Raw genomic sequence first — 20,959 nt, forward strand, 5'->3', positions numbered from 1 at the left:
AACTACCCTTTTATTGATAGATACACTCGATAGTAGGAATTGGCTACTTTCACAGAGACATAGGCAAAGTCTATTTTGCTTTCACGGCAGTGAATTTATTTAATCCAAAAGCACTTCTAGGGAAAAAATATCAGGTTTCACCATTGCATGGCTGGCCCTGCGCATGCTCCATACTTGCATTACATTGTCATGCACCAAGGATGAAGCCTTCTTACATGATGTGAAGCCTATATCATCGACAAGTTTTCCTTTCTTAACAAGCACACAAATTGTATTTTATGAAAAAAAAAATTCATAGATGCATTCAAAAGGCTCATAAGAGAAACAACACCGACAACTTCTTTTTCCCCTTCCACCCAGAATTCTCACAGGTTCAGTACACTTGCTAAATACTCCTTGCCTTTACCATCCTTACTGATCCAGTATATAGTGGCATCCACATATTTACCACCCTCATGGTTAGTGCCCGCACTATCTTTCAAAACCTCGCTTTATGACCAGACATTTCAACCCAAACAAAATTAGCAGTTCGTTTTTAAATATTATACTATGACCAAACATTTCAATCCAAGCAAAATTTGCAATTCTTTATTTAAATATTAGACAAAAAATTCTTCTAAGAATCCATTGCATGCAATGATCACAAAATACTCTAGAAGCATATTTTCAACTAAATAACTGTATCTACTTATTAGATATGTCTGTATCTTTTTCCCCTGATACAAGGAGTTTATTAGATAAATGACATAAATGAATATGAAAGTCAATCATGTTCCACATGAAGTGAAAATGATAGAATTTTACTGAAAATAACACATAACTTATTACACCATACCCTTAACAAGATAATCTGGGACATGTTTATATAGGCAGTCTATATATCAAAAAAAGAAGAAGATATAATTGAAAAAAAAATTGACACAATAACGTGCCCCAGAAAACTGGAAATAACGAACATAGTTTCTTCTACAAGATATTTGTTCACAAGAAATATCGAGTCTCTATCAGAAATAAGACTATAGAATATAGATGTTCTCCAGATTTTCAACTGCAACATCCTCTTCTTGCATAAGTTTGAAAATATTGTTCTTCCTATCAATCATTTTGATGCTTCCATCTAAATGCCATTCGTCAATGTCCCCTGCAGTAAAACAGTACCAAGTTGATAATAATGCACTAAAAAATGGATGCACACAAAAGTAGTGCATGTAGATTTTGTGATAAGATCCAAGCATGAAATTAAACACATAGTATGATATCAAATGTTAAAATATGCATATATATGTTTATCCATTAACGCTAACCATATAAATAGGTACCTTAATTTATCCAAGTACGAATATGCTCAGTTGATGCTTGATTTTGATAGAAAGGGAAACAGTTTGACAAATGCCCAACCAGATCAACCTTGTCAAGCAAAAAGTTGATAAGCAGATATTAACCTTAATCTAGAGAGCATTTATATCAATGGCTAGTTGCAGGCATGCTATATCATGTGCATAGAAATGACAGGTGCATTATAAGAATAAAAAACCCGTTCGAAAACACCCATCGGCCCTTCCCATTTGTCGTATCCTGAGAACAGGGTTTTTCCTTTCTCCACGTGGCTGTGCTTGCGAGGGAATCATATCCCATTTCAAGAACAGACTCAGGGCCACATCAACATTTGGTACTGAAGGGCCCACAGTTCCAATCATTGAGAAGTCATTTGATGGAGAGACAAATGTTCCCACAACATTCTGTTAGCCCTAAAATGAAAACAAGTGTTATCAGATTTTTTAAAGATAATCAAATCAAAGTGAAAATATGAAAATAAGACCAATTTGACATATCTAAGTTAGGACTAGATATTTTAAATCTATGAGAGAGATTTATGAGCTTGCAACGTAAAGTGCTTATCTTGGAAATTACATTACCAGGCACCACATAATAATATATAATAGACAAACAAGACCAGTTTAAGCTTTCACTATATCCCCATAATGTCTTGAGAACGTATTTTACCTCGAATGGACTCTAGCCTTAGGAACAGAGTGCTTTTATTGTTGGGAGAAGTATCTCCGACAGCATTGTCCTGGCTCAAGAAGCCATCCACTCTATGCGTCATGTTTCTGGTAACCAACCTCTGATGGCCATCAACTTAGATAATGGAGCAGACCTATGATCATGTCGGATGGATCTATCTTGAAGCTGCCATGAGACACTTCCAATTTTCAGAGATTTAGATTAGATGAATAAATGGCTGCATCAAAGGCCCTTCATTCGCTATCCTTGTCAATGGAACCCCAACAAATTTCTTTCATTCAGTTATGGGGCTGCGAAAGGGGGCCCCTTTCGCTTTTCCTTTTCATCCTTTGCACAAAGATGATGTCAAGAGCCATTACGGAGGAGATTACAGGTGGTTCTATTCAGGGATACAGACCCAATCATGCTAGCCCATATGTTACTCACGTTCTATTTGTTGATGACTGCTTGCTTCTTTCACGAACAAAGGCATGTGATTGCACTACCTTGAGAAAGGTAATTGCTGATTATTGTGCTTAGTCAGGAAAAATAGTTAACCTGACCAATTCAGTTGCGGTGTTTAGTCTGAAGATGGCAGTTGCTACTACTGAGGGACTCTAATCTTTTGGGAGTTAAAAGAGTTGATAGCGTGGGCCAGCACCTAAGGTACAGTACCCATGAAGGGCGTAAGATTGAAGTCCAACAATCTCCATTTTTTTCCTCCACAAAAGCGACCTGAATCTCTGCATGGCATATAATGAATTCTATAGCACCTGCACCTACATCAAGACAAAGATATGACAGAGTTGAATCATTATATGCAGCAATTATCAGCATAAAGTAGAGCAAATTGAAACCTCCAAGTAACTTGCTTCCACTGTCAGGGTTCATCCTTCTGAAAAGAAAAAAATATTTAACATGCCAAAAAAATCCCATATCAGAATATCACAGAAAGCACCCAAGAAAAGAGATAACACAAACACAGACACAGAAACAGACACACACACACAGAGAGAGAGAGAGAGAGAGAGTATGACTCAACAAAAATCAAGATCAAGTTTAACTTCAATTTCCACAGCCAAGGAGGACAAACTGAAACCAACATTTTCCCAAAGTTCAAGGGCCAATTCAAAAAGAGAATGTTCGCAGATCATAATTGTAGTTAACTTCACATGCATTACAAATCCATTAAGCTTGTGTAACCACATACCTAGAGTATCATACAAGGGAACACACATGAGCATTTCAAGCCAACATAAGTCATATAACATTCACACCAGAAATATGAGAGAACAGCAATATACATCAGCACATTAGTTTTGACTGCATCATGAAACCACGTGAAATAATGAATGTTAAAGATAATTTTTCAATGAAACAAATATAGTCTGAAACAGCAAAAAAAAACACACTTATGTGATAGTGCTAGTTGAAAGTTCCAAGAATGAAATTTGCTTTAAACAAAGATAATAATAAAATAAACAAAGAGTATCTCCATACTGAAAACCCACTCAGGACAGCTGGCACCATAGATAACACAAGGACAACCCTGGGACAAGCAATTAAAGAAATCAAATCGGAGTTTCACTATATTTTTCAATATATGTTCTTCTTAATATATGAAAACAGCCTACATGGAAAGATACTTCTATTCAAGAAATACGGAATAACTCTGCCACAAGCAACATGGACAAACCCATCCTCAGTTTCAATAAATTGGAAGTCACGATTCAAATTTAATAAAAGCAATGAGATCTTTTTTTTTAATGTAAAAAGTGTTAGATTGGAAAGATCTTCAGAACAATCTCAGAAGATTGAAACAGCTCCTAAAATAATTTAAATATTAATCAATATCAGCGAAGTATCAATCCAAGATAAAATCAAAGTAACCACATGGACACAAAGAAACAATAAAAGTTTCTTAAAATATTGTAATAATTGTGAAGGAGTCTGACTTAATATTCAGTAAACACTATATATTTGCTTCATAATTAAGACAATTTCAATACAAACACAAGTTGTCTTTAAAGTGGCCTTAGAAACTTGAAATTAGCAAACACTTCTCTATGTTTGAAAGCTGGCTCAGAAGGCAAATGGCATAGGACCAAGCTCCAAGACCTCTCAAGAGTATCCCCAATTTCATGCTCTTTCAGCTGCTTCCAGCAGGGCAAGTATTTGATTTATTTTTTCATCAGGGATTTTGATGAAGGAAATCTGTCATTGACCATCTTATCATGAAATTCAATCAGCTCGTTTATTGGAAGATCCAAGCACCTAATCCTAACCCATAGCATGCTTCTTTGTCTAGTCCTCATTAACTACTTGAACTATGGCCTGATGGTTTAAGGATTTGCTTAGCTTTGCAGAGTTCATAATTTAGCTCATGCAACTAGTAGCTTTTGCAAGCTCCAAGGAAGGTTGCATAAATCTCTCTCTTGCAGGATAGAGAGAGGTGTATACATACTTTTTGGACTGAACTCCTGACTTTCTACTGCCTCACAACCTAGTATATGATATTTTAGCCAATTGCAGTTACCGTGATGTGTCTAGATAAATACTACATGTGTGTGTATGTATAAATATATATGTGTATATATACGTTTATTGTTTGGCTTTCTGAATTAAGATCTTGTCAAGTTTTGTCCTTTTTATTTTTCTTCTTCATTCTTGCAGATCCTTCCTGCAGTTCATCGATGAATGGATACAAACTTTATTGTGCCATTAGAAACTCATAACAACAACAGAAAATTTTATATTAGAAAAGCTTTAACCAACTCTTTGATTCACATACCAATAACTGTTTTTACAGCACCATTCCACGCACAATCAAGATGACCAACTAGAAATAAAACCAAAGTTTTAAAACTACAGAAAACAAATACATCACAGTTAGCCCTACATATTTAAAAATTAATAATAATAACTATACCTGCACAACTCCACAACTGCGGATGGAGGCCCCAATTTCATCATGATATCGTTTTCTTTGTAAGTCAACCAAAAATACTTGGCTGCATCAAAAGAAAGAAAGAAAGAAAGAAGAGTGAACAAAATTCTCTCAAAAGAAAAGAAAGAACAATTCGATATCAAGAAACCATGTCCAGTGGCCTTAATGATAGAAAGAACTCACCAACCCGTCTACAATCTTGCGACGGCCAAGTATTCGGTTCTTGGGATTTCTCTCCACAGAGATGCTGAACCAGAAAAAAGGAACATGTTCAAACCGATAACCGACCCCACCAAAATCTTCTTCTTGGAATTAATTCCGAGGCTACCTTTACCATATTATTTTGAATAACTTCCCGGCGAAACACCCAATCAAGATTTAATAACAATTAAAAAAAAAAAAAAAAAAGAAACATAGCTAATCCTCGAAACATATCGAATTAAAGAAACATTTGAGTGTCTAAAACCGATCTGGACCATCCATCAGGACCCCACAAAACAAGAACCATATTTTCGAATCAGAAATCCAGATCAAGAAGAACGACGAACCCCAAGACGACGAAGAAGAAACGGAAAAAAAATAATTATCGACACCCATCGTCTCAGAGAATACATGTAGCGCGAGGTTTCTTGATAGAAGAAGAGATCAGAAGAAACAAACCGGAAAACGTCCCAACAGCTCACGAAGCCGAGGATAGGCGGCGGGCTGCCACCCCTGGCGAAGACGCCTCGCCGTCGCCGCCCTCCATGGCCCTCCTCCACCTCCATCAAGTGCTTCATCTCCGCCGTCCCTCCACGCCTAATCCTACAAGAGTTTTAGTTCTAAAAACAGAGAAGCGAGCGAAGACCTATGAAACAGAGCGGAAGGATTTTGCCGGGACCTTTTCTGCTCGTGAGGCGGAAGAAAAGGAGAGGAGAAGACGGGCGGGTTCTTGGAACTTGGGAGAAGATTTCCATCCCTCGGTCATCTTAAAACTCGCTAAGGGCCCGAGGCAAAATCTTATGGAGGCGGAGTTTAAAATAACGGCCGTTTATATAGTTACAACCACCAGGATGATAACAGTTTCGGAGAAAGTCGGCTGTGATATTTATAATCAGATATTCAAATAATAACATTCTCTGTTTTTTTTAACAAAATAGCACCTATTATTTAATATTTGCATCATCCACCTAAAAAAGATATTACTTTTGAAATCAAATATTTACACTAGCTAAAAATTAAGTTGTCTGATAAATAATAAGTATTGCTGCTTTTCATTGTAATAGTAAATAATGGCTATTGTTTTGGTTACTATTTTAGTTTTCAGTATTGTAATCTTGATAGATTTCTCTTTCCAATCTTGTAACGACTATCTTGAATTTTTTAAGTAAGGTAGATTACGGGATAGTTAAATATGCTATATAATAAAAACCACAGGATATATGCATCTTGAAAATTATAATCGGAGAATAATTCATCCATGTACAACCTTTTGGGCATGGATATGAATTTTAAAATCTACTTAACCCTAGCAAAGACCTAAATTGTACCGTAGCAAAAATTGTGAATCAAAATAACACCCTATAAAGAGGGTGGAAAATCTAAAAAATCTTGTCAACTCTAATGCACATATTTTTCTATTGTCATCTCATTTCTTCAAAATCCTATCCAAATAGCCTTCCCTTTTATTTATATGGATTGTATGCTAGAAATGATATTGGCTAGGTTGGACTGTATTGCAACCATGCAAAAATAATGAACTTGTGGATTGGATAAGGATTGATTGTTGTTTAGGCTAAAGGTTAGTGAATATCTCTATCTCATGTCATCTCTTGGATTGGCCTTAATTAATTTAAATCAGTGTACTAGTAGGAGGCATATATGTGCAAATAGCTACCTTTTTCCTTCCTTAGCTAGGTTTGTTAATTTGAAGAATTAGTAAGAAGTCCTTTTACTTGTTCTAAGCCAGCACGTCCTTACATATCATGCATTGGTCAAATGATGTGCCACGCCCCGAACCCGGGGCCCGGGGCGCGAGCAGACGCCGCGCACCCGCAGGCACGCAGGGCGGACCCCGCAGGCACGCAAGGCAGATAAATCAGATCAAGCATCAATAACTAATTAAAGATAAATTCCAGTTTTCATATCAAATGTCCATATATACATAAGTCAAAAGAAAAAGTCAACATCTACTAGCTAACTACATCCTGATCACTCCATCCTGTAATCCCCATAATCATATGTCATCACCGGCAAAATGTAAATAGTAGGAGTGAGCTAAGAGCTCAATAGGCAACATCATGCAATAAAGTCATCATATAACATGTCATGATACATATGAAAAGCGGCTAAAACTCATAAATTCAAAATCCACACGATAACCCGTAAACCCAATCCGAGACTCAAAATAACTCAACCACATGACTACAGCCACATCACCCAGTGGCATGGTTACACCGTAGTGCCAATACAACTCTCCGAAGAGCCGCTCCACTGAGCCAATGCACCACTGTGCTGCACCCCCTGGTGCCAATCTCACGCTCCACCGAGCCGCTCCGAAGAGCAAAAATGCACCCCTGTGCCGCCACTATTCTATCACCGGTGGTCGCGGTGTCGGAACTAGTTCCTCAGTACAAGTCGACAGGGCCAACGTATCATCCCATTGGCGGGGCCTAGACTATAGTCACGCGGATTTTAAAAATCAATAATCAACTTTCCAAATCAAGTCATGATCATACTCCCAATAGTAAAGTACATAACAGTTTATGAAATTAAATATTAAATTTTAATTCTAACACATAATGCCAATAATAAATTAACAGTTTATGAAATTAAATACTTAATTCTAATTCTAACACATAATGCCAATAATAAATCATAACATCAACATATGCAAGATACATGTTAAAATTCTACTTTAAAGCAATAGGTCACCTACCTGGGCTCGCTTAAAAATCCCTGCCACAGATATCACGAACCCCTGATTAAACATAAATATTAATTATTTAATTAATTAAGAAACATAATTTAAACTAATTCCAACCTCTTAAACTCCTAAGTTCATAGATTCAAGAATGGGTCCCCAAAATCAAACATAGATCCTAAGAACAAGTAAACTAAATCCCAAAAATCAGAATCCTTTAAACCCAAAACCAATTGTGGCCCAACACAGATTAGGCCCAAATGAACCAAACCAGATTACAGGTCCAGATCAGATCTCAGGCCCAAACCAACCCAGCCCACAGATCCAATTAGGTCCAACTCAGCCCAACACAGACCCCCAACCCAACCCAAACCAGATCTGATCAGACCAGATCAGATCAAATCTTGACGAACCAGATTATACTCACATCAGGCTAACCCAAATTCCTGACTCAGATTCAGGCCCTAACCAAAACCCATTCACTCAAACTCGGATCAAACCCAATTCACGAAATAGGTGGAACCGGTTCAAAATTTAATCCGGTTCAAGGTCTGGTTCACAAATAAGGCACGGATTTCAAAGCAAGGAAAAACCCAGGACGAATAAAAAAGAAGAAGAAGAACAAGAAAAAGAGGAAGAAGGGGAGGTGGCTGGTGGTTCCGGTCGGCCCTCGGCGGTCGACCGTGGCCCTCGGCGGCGGCGCTCGGCTAGCCGCTGTCGGCTACCCCACTGTCACGAGCGGCGGAAGAGAAGAAGAAGAAGAAGAAGAGGAGAAGGAGAGGAAGAAAGGGAGGAAGAGAGAGACTGGGGCTGGGAAGCCCGCCCCCCTGTACGCCCACCTCCGGTCGAACTCATTTCGGCCGGATTGACCCCGGCCGGCCACCGTCGGCCGGTCGAATCCCATAAAAAAAATCCTCCGAAACAGGGGAATGAAAACCGGTTGGCATCCCTCATTTCTCTCCCCCCTTAGATCCAAAAAAAATAATACATATGTTGCCTTTCTCACCTCCGGTCGTCGACAAGTGGGTTCCCGGCAGCGATGGTGGCTCCGGCGATGACTACGGCTCCGGCAATCCTCTCAAGAAAGGGGAAAGAGGAGGGGAGGAAAGGTTGGATTTTTTTTTAGAGGGATGGGGGGGAAGGGATGGGCTGGGATGGGGTTCTCAGAGAAGAGAAAGAGGGAGAGAGAGAGAGATTTGCAGGGGAGGGGGAGAAATCTGCTGGCCGTTCGGCCGGCGTGGTCATCGTGGGAAGACCACGATGAACAGACTGAAGTCAGCATCCATTGCCGACTTCAGTTCATTGGGGCCAAGGACGGGCCCAATTTCAGGTCTTTACATGATGGGAGGCCAAAGTTATAGTATTCAGTTGACAGATGCCATCGCTCGTGTGGCAAATGAAAGAACATTGGCTAGAGAAAGCCATCCGATTGTTCTTAATACGAGTGCAACTCAAATAGTGGGTCCAAAAGGTATATCAAAATTAGGTTGTGTATGCAATAATATATGCCCTCCACATTGCTTTCACCCAAACTCGTGCTTGTTTGTACATAGTATCATTTGAAAAGGGAAAGTGCTGCATCCGATCTAATTACTCATATTTAGAGGGCGGCAATATAATCCTAAGTTATTATTAGAAGTCTATTGCTTGCCCTAACTGTACTAGAATTCTATTTCTAATTTATCTTTGTTTTGTATTCCAGTACTAGTTGAATTAGTTTGCCTTTTAGTGCCAGTCCATTTTAGTTAAATTGAGCTTTAAGTTTAATATATTTGAGTTTGTTTTCTAGTTGGGACAAGATAATGATGTTTTTGTTTGCAGTGAGAGAGAGATTATAGTTTTATAAACATGAAGAGTTAAGGAAGAGTTCTTTTCTCTGTTGAGCCTCTTTAATGAGGTGTCTTTGTAGGAGGAACCAGAAGCCTTTATTTATTTTTGAATAAATTTATTTTTTTTTAATTTTTTTCTTTCACTATTATTTTCTTCTTGCAAGTCTTTGTAATTTTTGTTGTGTTTAATGTTTGTTATGGATCTTGGGCCGACACAATTGATCTACTCTGGGCAGCATACGATTCTACATGGTATCATAGTCATGCCACTCGACATGTAGAAACATATGAGACATTTCTACTTTCCATTAAGTACACATCAGCAGCTGCGGAACTATGAAACCAATGTTTAAAGAAAGAACCATTAAAACAAAGATAATCTTCTCCTTTAAGAAATGGAATGCATCCTTACCCACCAGATGTCAGAAGGGATAGATATGTCTAGTGACATACCTTACATCCGAAAAAAAGGAAAAGAAGTCCTATGACTTTCTTGATTACACGAAGCTGAGCTTCCATACTTGTGATGCATAGGTGTTTACAAAATCTAAGGACAGATTCCTCACCCTGTTTTATTCCTTTATTGAGATTCACCTCAAAGGTTCTAAGAGCTTCCATAGTTATTCAAGCCTGCAAAAATAAGTAAATGACCAAAATCAGCATCAATATATGAAACTTGAAGACAGAGTAGAGAAATGAAAAAAAGAAGAGAAAAGAAAATCTGAGCAATAGGCAATGATACCCGCTGCAAAAATTTGTGCTGATCAGTTCAACTAAAATGATGTATTAGAAGGGTTAGAGATGCATCATTTAGTGACCAGTTTCTTTTTAGAGAAAACTGGTGGAAAGATCCACCATCGTTTCTTGGCAAATAAACTAAGCAAGAAACAAAGATCAAAAAGTGCCTAGAAAGATTTTTTAAAGAAATGATCGGAGAATAAAGAAACGAAAAGAAGAAAAAAAAAAAAGAGGGTAGAAGGAGATACAAGAGGATGCCTAGCCAAAATCTCCTTCACAGAGACAAACATAGTCCTAATAGATTGAAAAGCAAGACGGCCCCAACCTTAACTTGTCTAACAAATCATGTGGTAATCTCATTAGCTTTCATATCTCACTGCAACATTCTCAAATTATGAAAAATGCTTCATGTACTCAGTGCATACTCGAAAAGAGCGGACATCAGATTACTCTCTTGAATCTTTGGAGGTTAAATTGGCATCATGATCCGGAAAACACCTCCTAATATCCTACATATTGCACCGACATCCACCAAAAAAGTCGGGTCTAGCAAAGAGTCATTTGTGGTGCATCGTTTGCACCGTAGAAAGCGACACGATCTTGGATGGCCCCATATCATTTGATTACGGAGATGAATGGCTATCAAACAGGATAGACATTGCATGCTATTCATGGCATATTTTGTGGCCATACACCACAGCTTGTTTGATTGCCGCTTATCTTCATGATCAGATGATGTAGCAGGCATCCAGGATATTATCGCTCCCTATAAGGCATACTGCAAAGGATCCTAAGTCCATACACAGAGAAAGAAAAGAAGGAAGAGAGAGATTTACTTGGAGCAATCAAAGGTGGGGCTAGGTGGGATAACGACAGTACTAATGTGACACTTGCCCGAAAGGCTAGCAACTCGGCCCCATTTTAGATTGTTGAACTGAAGCATCATATTGCGAAGGCAGTCACAGATACCCCGTCGGTCCTTTACGTTGGGTGCCAGGTTGTTCACAGACTGGATGGCATCGCAGCACGTAGGATTAAGTTGCATTTCGGTGCCTCTCAGATAAGGAATGCAGTCGGCGAACGCTGTCTGTGCCACCCCGCAATTCGAGTGCGTCTCGGCTAAGACCAATGCCAAGGCTACTGATAGGAGAGCTAGAAATAGCATAAGGCGAGCCATAGTTTTTGCTAACGAGGTGGCAATGCAAGGGAATTCAAGAAAGACATTTTTGAAAGAGGGGGTGGTGCTTCTATTTATATGTAGGCAGTCTTGTTGAAAAAATTGGTGGTAATCAATGATATTAAATTTTTTTAATGTATTTTGAAAAGATTTGAATTTTAACTTTTATGTTTAGAAATTTTGTATTAAATATTTACATATAAATAAATTTGCATTTATTATAATCTAATTTGAGTGCAAGGGAACATTGATGTGGCTAGCTTTTTTTGTCACATAATTGATAGCATTGATATAATATTATAGGAAATATTGTAGGCAGCCAAGGAGTACATTGGTTGCCAAATATTTTAGATCATCAATTGCTTAGTAATATTTAAGAGAAAGTATTAATTGAGGATTGAGAGTGTGAGTTAATATGGAATTGTAAAAAAATATAAAATATTTTTAAGAGTTATAAAATGTAAAGATATTTTTTGTCCATAAAAAATTGATAGATTGATAACCTACAAAATGAGTAGATTATCAATCTTCTTTTTATATATATATATATATATATCATCAAACTGTTTCCACAGGAAGAGTTACCTCGAACATGTAACATAAGCATTACAAATTTAACCGTTGTTTATTCGAGCATTACAGAATTCAATAGTTGTCACCGTGTCAATGCGTCATGCGCAACGAGATTTATTTTACTTCTCGAATCTGTGAGGCAAGCATTAAATATTTCAACCGCGATTTACGTTACAGATGTAAACCACTGTCTTTATCAACCGTTACATATGTCAATCGCTGTCATTATTTGAACGTTATAGATTTCGACCACTGTTATTATTTGAGCGTCACAGATTTCAACCACTGTCATTATTTCTAAAAGGATCCCGCTAACCATCGCCCCGGGGGCGATAGTTAAGGAATATTAATTAGCCTCTAACTACCTTGACTACATTTTTTTTTTCAAGAAATAAAGTAGAATCTTCAATTAATGTAATATATCCTTCAAATATTATATTAGATGGAGAGAGAAAATAAAAATAATAATCATAAAAGTAACTAGTTATTAAAAGAGAATAAAGAAATACTTCCATCTTTTTTCCATTTCCTACTCTACCCATTAAGAGAGAATAAAAATGAAATGGCAAGGTTCGGTGCATACTATTATGACTACTTTTGTGCCTACTCTGCCCATGGTGACATGATGCTATTTTAGTAATTTTCGATTAACAAATGGAGATACACCATTATAGCCAATAAATACTGTACTAATAATTTTTCCACTTTAAAATTTCAATCAAAAAGCAGAATCAATTAAAATCCCACTAATCATCCCAGGCAACTATGTGTAATATAATTTGAATCCCGCTAATCATCCCGAGTTAAGGGATAATAATTAATCTCCAACCACCTTTATTACATTTTCTCCCAGCTGCTTTTTAAAAGCAATTAATATCTTTAGAATAAGATGTCTTTTGGAAGCAATTAATATTCTTGAAACAAGCTGCCTTTTGGAAGCAATTAATATTCTTGGAACAAGCTTTTTTTTTGGAAGCAATTAATATTTCTTAACCATCGCCCCGGGGGCGATGGTTATCATTTGCCTTTCTAAAATTGAAATACGAGTTTGGGTCGACTCTCACACCAGGCCATTATGAGGTCAACCATGCCTGGGAGCTTCTGAATGGGATGTGGGTGACCGAAAGTTCATGGTGTGAGAACCTATGCGGGCATATATTTAGTCCCTCATTAGTTATACACTAAGTAGATTTAGAATATTTGTACAATACTAAAGAACTCATATAACATTTTTCAGCTAGTATTTTTAAGTGAGGCCGTAGATTACTACAAATAATATTAGAGCAAACCGAACTCATAGCTTATATAAACTATGGGATATTGCGGCATAGGTTCATAAAGGCTGACATAAGTTGATTATGGTGCTTGTGCTTATATTTAAATAGATTTGGCCTCTTTGCCTGATGATAATATCAAAGCCTTAAACGGAGAAAATATATAAAGACTCATTCGGGCCTATGTTTAGGCCCGCATCTTTTTGGCATTTCTACTTTACTGAAAATATTGGTATGTTGTATAGTTTTCTTTCACGTCTCAGTCAAGCTCAGGGAAGTACGTCGGTTAGGTTTGAGTGCCACTCTACCATGTCGTTCAAGCAAGCCTCCACCCTAGAGGAGGAGATGGCCCAAAACCTTTTCTCCATGGTTTTAGTTCACATTGTTAGCAGCCAACCAATTTCACCATCAAATTGAAATCTTAATAGCATGTCAGGAATTCTAGTGGATATAACTATGAGGCTGTCTATAGATTTGTTGTAGGAAAAATGTTAATATATTGAATTGACTCTATTTATTTTGATATGCCCTTGTTCCCAAAGAGTGAAAGAGGGGTATGACTTGTCGGCTTTGAGCTACTCATCCCTTGCTAAAAATTTATAGCCCGTTATGGAGCTAACAGAAGGAGAGCTCTTCGGGGTTTTTTTTTGGGGGGGGCGGGTGGGTGGGTTATACAACGAAAACTCTATTTTAACTTCTAGGTGGTTGCAAATCTAGTTTGGTTTATATACCAGATGGCCACCAACAACTCGGTGGCTTTCTGTACAAGTGGCGAATACCAGATGATCAAAATATAGAGTTTTTGTTTTGCAGTGAGAAATTTCTTTCTTGGAGTCTATGAGAGATTAAAGTAATAGTCTATGATCAAAATATAGACTAACCTAAAGCAATAGTGTTGATAGACTTGAGAGAAGTCTATGAGAACTTATCTGAGGATCCTCGGGTCATCCCTATATATGAAAGCATCGGAAAATCTTCCACTGAAAACCTTTCGGCAAGCAGACTTTTTGCAAGTTAGTCTCAGCTACAACCAATCCTAATTCTCCTCGGTCTCACCCAGCCTCTATTCTCCTGAGGTCACACCAACCTTAGTACACAACATGTAGACAACAATCTTAGTTCAGAATTTGGCGGCAACATTTGATATTATGAATGTCCTTAGCAAGCTGTATCTGATCAGATGGTACCATGTTAGGCATGTGTCATAGTCATGCCACTCAAGATGTTGAAACATATGAGACATTTCTACTTTCCATCAAGTACACGCCAGAAGCTATGGAACTATGAAACCAATGCTTAAAGAAAGAACCATTAAAACAAAGATAATCTTCTCCTTTAAAAAATGGAATGCAGCCTTACCCACCGTATGTCAGAAGGGATATCTTGCGACATACCTTACATCAGAAAAGAAGTCCTATGGCATTACGTTCTTGATAACACGAAGCTGATACATAGTCGTAATATCAAAATCTAAGGAGGACAGATTCTCCATCCTATTTTCTTCCTGTATCGAGATTCATCTCAAAGCCTCTAAGAGCTTCCATACTTGTGCAATCCTGCAAAAATCAATGAATGATACATAGGTGTTACACAAAATCAAAGGATAGATTCTTCACCCTGTTTTATTCCTTTATTGAGATTCACCTCAAAGGCTCTAAGAGCTTCCATAGTTATGCAGGCCGGCAAAAATAAGTAAATGATCAAAATCACCATCAATATATGAAACTTGAAGGCAGAGTAGAGAAATAAAAAAAAGAAGAGAAAAGAAAATCTGACCAATAGGCAATGATACATACTGCAAAAATTTGTGGTGATCAGTTCAACTAAAATGATGTATTAGAAGGGTTAGGTATGCACCATAGTGATCAGTTTCAGTTTCAGTTTCATAGCTAGGGTTTTCGTTGAATCCAGAGTCAATAACCATAAGGTTAATCCTCCAAGTTTTAGAAATTGATCTACTAGCAGTTGACAGGGAGATCCCTCATGCTTTTGGAAAAAGCCACAGAAAAACTTTTCTTGAGATTTCCTAATTGATGAAACGAGAATACAATATCTGTCATTTAGAACAAGAAGTGCAGCACAAAATTTTACTTCCATAAGAAATCAGGCAGATCAATCTTTTTTATTTTTTATTTTTTTAGGTTTGCCTCAGCCACAAGTCGTGAACATCTCAAATTGGGCAAACTGAGGCAATATGCAAACCCTACAGAGTATGAACTAATTGGCGCTAGCCCCGGTAAAGACTTCAGGTTTTGAGGAATAGTCCAAGTTCAGCTAACAGAATCCGTTTATTTTAAAAAAAAAATACTGATAGAATCTTGAAAATAATTTTAACTAGCATAAGTTTTCCAAAATGAATCTGGACATCTCATGGCAGATTACATTCAGGTGCAGCTTTCACAAATCAATTTTGCTGTCAATAATGCAAATCTCGCACAAATGTGGTGTTCACCATTTCATGGCAGTAATACTTCATGTTTGCTGTTGTTACTAATAATAATCAACAAAACACTGCTCCAGCCTGACTAGATTGCTGGCCAAACATAAAGCATGAACAAATCAAAGCATATCACTAATAGTCTAATCCCCGTGCCTTTAGCTGTGTAAAGCAGATTGCTCTTCATCTGACTTTGTTTAAGATCCACCAACCTGCATAAAGCAAAGAAGCAACATCGTAAATTATGAAATTGGAAAAAAAAAACTAGCTGCTGCTCTAAAACAATCAGACATCAGTTTAAGATTGAAAATTAAGAAAACAAGAAAGGGGAGAAACACAACTGAACAGATCATTATTCTCGTGAGGGAGGCTGGGAGATTGTATTATCGATCAAAAGGAGCCAGCTTGGTGATCACTAGCCAAAGAAATCCCACGGTACCTAAAGGGGAACCAACAGGAATCTGCTTTCTTTACAAGTTATTGCAAGCAGGGAGAAGAGCCAAAGAATCTATAACCAAGTGCCCACAAAATGGAAACTACAGGGAACTGACCAGGATAGTAGTGTGTGAGATAAAACATCAACATTCATAGATCATATGAATAAGAAAACAAGCAAGTAATTGAAATGCTACTTTGTTAATCCATCAGCAGCACTAACTGAGATTTTCCTGAAAGTAAAAGAACTACAATTAATTTATAAGCATCAGCCACATGCAATACATACACGAAATTGATCGATTTCCTTTTGGTTGAGGCTGGACAGCCATCTAGAACTAAACCAGAAAGTGTAACAAAAACAAGGATTCAAATGCATGAGTTTCTCGACAGAAAATTAAAACAGAGAATGTCTCCCAACAAATTTGTAAACTAGCCCCCCCCCCCCCCCCCCACAATTAGTTCTCCAAAATGAAAAAAGCACAAAAGTACTCGCTGTAACCAAATTATGAGATGAGTATGCTGCGCTAATGATATGCCTGGTAAAAGTGGTAGCAGAATCAACTAGACTTCAAGTCTAGGTATTCAACATAACTGATAGCAACGTTGCACAAGATACTCATCCCACTAGTGTCAGCGCTGCAATGAAGACAAACACATCCCACTAGATTTTCCAAGTCTAGGTATTCAACATAATTGATAGCAACTTCGCTAAGATGCCCTTGTTTCCTTATTATCTATCTTCCAAGGTTTTAAGTTTCGGACAAAACCCTAACTTTTGATTGACACTGATATGTTTCAGCAGAAAGAAACTAAAGTTATGTTTTTTTCAATGTTTCAGCAGTTTCAGTATGATTTAAACAAATTCAGCTAGTTTTGGCTGAACCTAGTATATTTAAGGCACATTTCAAGAATATTTTATTTAGATGAGCTTACTTACAAATTATCAAGCTTGTAGGAAGCATTTTGCATGATTTTGTGAGTTTGAGCCAAACTACAAGTATACAAGATTCAGAATTGTAGAAAATTAAGGAAAATATATATTTGTTTATATGTTTTATCATATTATTATTTTAAATTTTTCTCAAAAAAGTAATATCTTGCATATCTACATTTCTAAACATATGATACAATAAATAAAATCACATTTTTTTCCAAAAATGCTTAATACATATCTTTAGTGAATAAGATTCTGACTGTTAAGATACCATCATTCTAAGATTGTTTATTGACTTTCCCATATAATTTTGAACAATTACTGAGGATTTTCAAACTATCAAACTATGCATGCATACAAGGCTTCCAAAAGGCACAACGTAATCTAAAACGATATCTCATCTATTTCTTTATGTGTTTTATTTATTTTTATTTATTTTATTTTCTGACTAAATCTCCAAAACTCATTCAAACCACCACAAGGGCTGAACCGGGACCCATTGGTCTGGCTGAAATCAATTCCGAGTTTTCAGTTCCAGCTGTCTTCATTACCAACCCTCCTTAAGGCTGGACAATGAATGTGCTCATTTGCCTAGAATATTTGACTAGAAAATGCATCTTTGTTGTACTTTGATTCTTATTTTATATCCACCAGGATATCTTGAATTCGAAAAATAGCTTTAGCTGGAATTTGAGCTCTTCGAGTCTTTTTATCCTGATCTTCATTTCCTTGTGGCTCCTCTTAAGCATTGAGCAATGTTAGCCTCCGTACTACATGAATCCTCTGCGGTGTTCAAATTTTTCATAGTTGATGCAGCAGATTGAATAAAAAAAGGGTACGATCATCCATACTCATCGTTAGATGCATATGATTTAGTAATTAAGCATATCAATAATAAAAAAACATGCTATCATCATCAATACACATCAACTCAGCAAATGTAATATAATCTGCAACTACAATTATCAGCCATGTTGTTTGAAGTCTATACATCTTCGTTCTGGAAATAGAATCTTAATTTAATCAAGTTACACTGGATGTAAGAAAGTCTCTGTTTTGAAGCATTTGATTGAATCGGATGCAACAACACTGTACGATAAATGCATTTTAAATAGGGTACAGATGTTAACAAAAGCTTTCATAAGGGTATGCATGCATACACTAGAGAGTAGAGAACATTTTCATGAAGGAGATAATTTACTACATACCTAGTCTCCCTTGTGCAGTCCGCACCCAGATCATTATTTTTTTGTTTTGCTTCATAGAAAGGCAAAAGAAATTAAAGTACCAGATTCCCAGCATTCCTCCTCTAAAAAATCCTAAGGTTTAGTAAGTGCACGAGATTCATATAAAAGCTTATCAGGTACATAAATTGTTAGACTACGAATCAAATTAGTCCGCCGACGTATCTTTGTTTTAACAAATTGAGTGGAAAAAAGATCAAAATGGTGCAGGTCTTAAAAATCCATTGGATCCGCCAGAAACCTGGACGATCTAAAAGCGACTCAACTCGTACCATCTTCCAAAAGGACATCGTTAGTGACTTTTAGAAGCCGGTCAAGCACGCATAATTTTAGCTGGATGCACTGGAATAAGATGTTTGCTAGAAAAAAGGGCAAATATTGCCTAGATAAACATCAGGAAATTTGAGGACAAGAAAGGGGAATTTTTGTTTTTGACCTTCTTCGATGGTTCCTGAATTAGAAGTCGGAGCACCTGCCGGCACGCTCCCAGTCGCCGTACCGCGTGGGCTCTGGGCCCCTCGGTCCGCCGACCTCGCCCGTCAGCTTATTTACATAAGCCCCGTCGTCTCCGTCTCCTTCGCTCGTGTCTTCTTCCTCCCACTTCGCTTCGGTCTCCTCCTTCTCCTCCGTTCTCGGAGGAGGCGGTGGAGCAGGAGAGCCTCCGGATGCCTCTTTCGGTTGCTGAGGACCTGACGAACTGAGACATCTCCGAACAGAATAGATCGAAGGGGGTGGATCATAGTGAAGCCATAGCCCTAGCCCTGATCTTGGTCCGCTGGTCTCGCGCAACGGCGTCAGCAAACGGCGGAGATTGCCAGCCATCTCTGCTCCCAATTCCAGCTCCGCCTTCGTCACGGCCAAAGAAAGCGAAGGCAAACGGAGGGCTTCTTCTATGTGCCTTGTGTCGAAATTAAGCGGCGTTGGGGCGAGGGTTTTTGTCGGGGCGGCGTGAATGGAGAGTTTGGCTTCTTTGGCTTCGCGCGAGCGCCGCTGACGTCGCACGAGCTGCGCGTGGGAGGAAAGGCTCCGAGCGCGGGCGGGTGCCGGTCGCCGATTTTGGACACGCTATCACAATGGGGTTAGCCCACCCAAGCACACTCTCATGCTTTAAGATCCGCGGATTTATTTGTTAATGCTCCATAGAGCTAAGCACGAAGCTGAAATCAATACGAGAGCATGATTAATTACTTTACGCTGAACTCTCAATTGATGGTGATGAGTTACAAAATACTTAAGGTATCTATATTGATTGCCTCCCTGTGATACTTTAAATCCTAAAACAAATTTGAGCCTGTTTGGATGTTGAATAGTTAATTGAGGTGGATACTTCTATCCTTAGGTAACTATCCTTTATTCAGTTATCTATGAGTTAGCAATATCTCTTGTTTAATTGATGTTTAAAACTCAGTGAGACAAGATTTAGAAAATAAAATGAAAAAGTAAAAAGAGATGAGAAACATATTTCACCTCTTTATATATATATATATATATATATATATATATATATATATATATATATATATATATATATATATATATTCATTTTTTAAGATTCTGATAAATAAACTAATGTACTACTCTTTGCTTGTCTTCGGCTAAGTGGATAACTATCATTTAACTACCTCTTAATCAGCATCAAAGAGGACTTTGGTATTTGATGTAAATGAAATAAAGCAAAACAAGCTATGGCAGGAATCAACAATAACTAATAACTAATAGCCACAAAATATATTATACTATTTAGAGGTTGCTTCTAGCATTGCTAGTTTAGAGATAGAAATAGAGGGACAGAGAGAGAGAGATAGGGAAGCGTATTTCCGTTCATTTACTTTTTATAATTATTGATATGGTAAAACAATCAACAAACATATCCTACCATCTAATAATAGTTTTTCCTCTTACATCAATCCAGAACATCACCCTATGTTGTCGAGGATAGTCATCACAAACCATATCCCTCACTCCCTCTCATGTGGATTGCGTGTTCTTGGGGAAGTAGAGCTTTTTGATTGATTGTTTGGTAACTATATTTTTAAAGTGCCATAAACAAACTAAGAAAGTATTTTTGATATGACAAAATGACCATAAAAAACATCGCATACTATTATACAATAAAGTATAATAAAATATAATATGTATTAATACATAAATATAAAATATAGTATTATATTACTGCAATGTAATATAATATTATTATATTATATATTATAGTATAATAATATAACTTAATTTGATATTATACAACATAATACATCAATATCTTATAATATAATGTAATATAATATTATATTTATAGTATAATATAATAATAAAATTATAAAAATAGTATAATTATATTATATATTGATATTTTATTAATATAATATTTTTAGAAACTAATTTTTATAATTATAATATTTTATCATAAATATTTTGATTAAAAAAATTATAATTAAAATAACTTTCTGTTGCATGCTAAAAAT

At 37.1% G+C, this 20,959-nt stretch overlaps 1 protein-coding gene, 1 non-coding gene and 1 pseudogene across 14 annotated transcripts; all 3 read right to left on the reverse strand.

Moving 5' to 3' along the window:
- Positions 1 to 779: 779 nt before the first annotated feature.
- On the reverse strand, positions 780 to 5,947 carry LOC103706088 (long chain acyl-CoA synthetase 4-like). 13 transcript variants are annotated; one of them, XR_015972408.1, is made up of 8 exons: positions 5,832 to 5,947; positions 5,612 to 5,755; positions 5,135 to 5,198; positions 4,934 to 5,015; positions 2,862 to 2,899; positions 2,005 to 2,783; positions 1,320 to 1,748; positions 780 to 1,141 (listed from the first exon to the last, which is right to left on the reverse strand). XR_015972408.1 is itself a non-coding variant. In XM_088709402.2 (6 exons), exons 1-6 carry the CDS (start codon positions 5,916 to 5,918, stop codon positions 2,572 to 2,574), a joined length of 621 nt encoding a protein of 206 aa, XP_088565528.1. In that variant the 5' UTR covers positions 5,919 to 5,933; the 3' UTR covers positions 2,435 to 2,571. The 13 variants fall into 13 exon arrangements, 9 of the variants coding, with proteins under 9 accessions (XP_088565528.1, XP_088565530.1, XP_088565536.1 ...); XR_015972407.1 differs by lacking the exon at positions 2,862 to 2,899; XR_015972406.1 differs by lacking the exon at positions 2,862 to 2,899 and having other exon boundaries at positions 5,612 to 5,749; positions 5,832 to 5,933.
- A 3,903-nt stretch (positions 5,948 to 9,850) lies between these two features.
- LOC103705991 (uncharacterized) lies at positions 9,851 to 18,927 on the reverse strand. The gene is made up of 4 exons (XR_001879112.4): positions 18,462 to 18,927; positions 16,223 to 16,320; positions 14,839 to 16,093; positions 9,851 to 10,312 (listed from the first exon to the last, which is right to left on the reverse strand). It is a non-coding gene; the product is annotated as an uncharacterized LOC103705991 (transcript).
- On the reverse strand, positions 11,253 to 11,899 carry LOC148700512 (non-specific lipid-transfer protein 3 pseudogene; annotated as a pseudogene).
- Positions 18,928 to 20,959: the final 2,032 nt, after the last annotated feature.

The sequence above is a fragment of the Phoenix dactylifera genome, chromosome 12 (genome assembly GCF_051530095.1).
Source record: "Phoenix dactylifera cultivar Ajwa chromosome 12, Ajwa_hap1_PhDact_Kaust_v1.1, whole genome shotgun sequence".
Classification (NCBI taxonomy): domain Eukaryota; kingdom Viridiplantae; phylum Streptophyta; class Magnoliopsida; order Arecales; family Arecaceae; genus Phoenix; species Phoenix dactylifera.

What these genes read in the sequence shown, in the direction of transcription:
- LOC103706088 (XM_088709402.2), bottom strand. Translation starts at nt 5,918, where the DNA reads ATGACCGAGGGATGGAAATCTTCTCCCAAGTTCCAAGAACCCGCCCGT. An exon ending in GCAAGATTGTAGACGGGTTG is followed by an intron (nt 5,016 to 5,134) that starts GTGAGTTCTTTC and finishes CTTTTGATGCAG; the next exon opens with CCAAGTATTTTTGGTTGACT. An exon ending in TGGAAGCAAGTTACTTGGAG is followed by an intron (nt 2,784 to 2,861) that starts GTTTCAATTTGC and finishes GTCTTGATGTAG; the next exon opens with GTGCAGGTGCTATAGAATTC.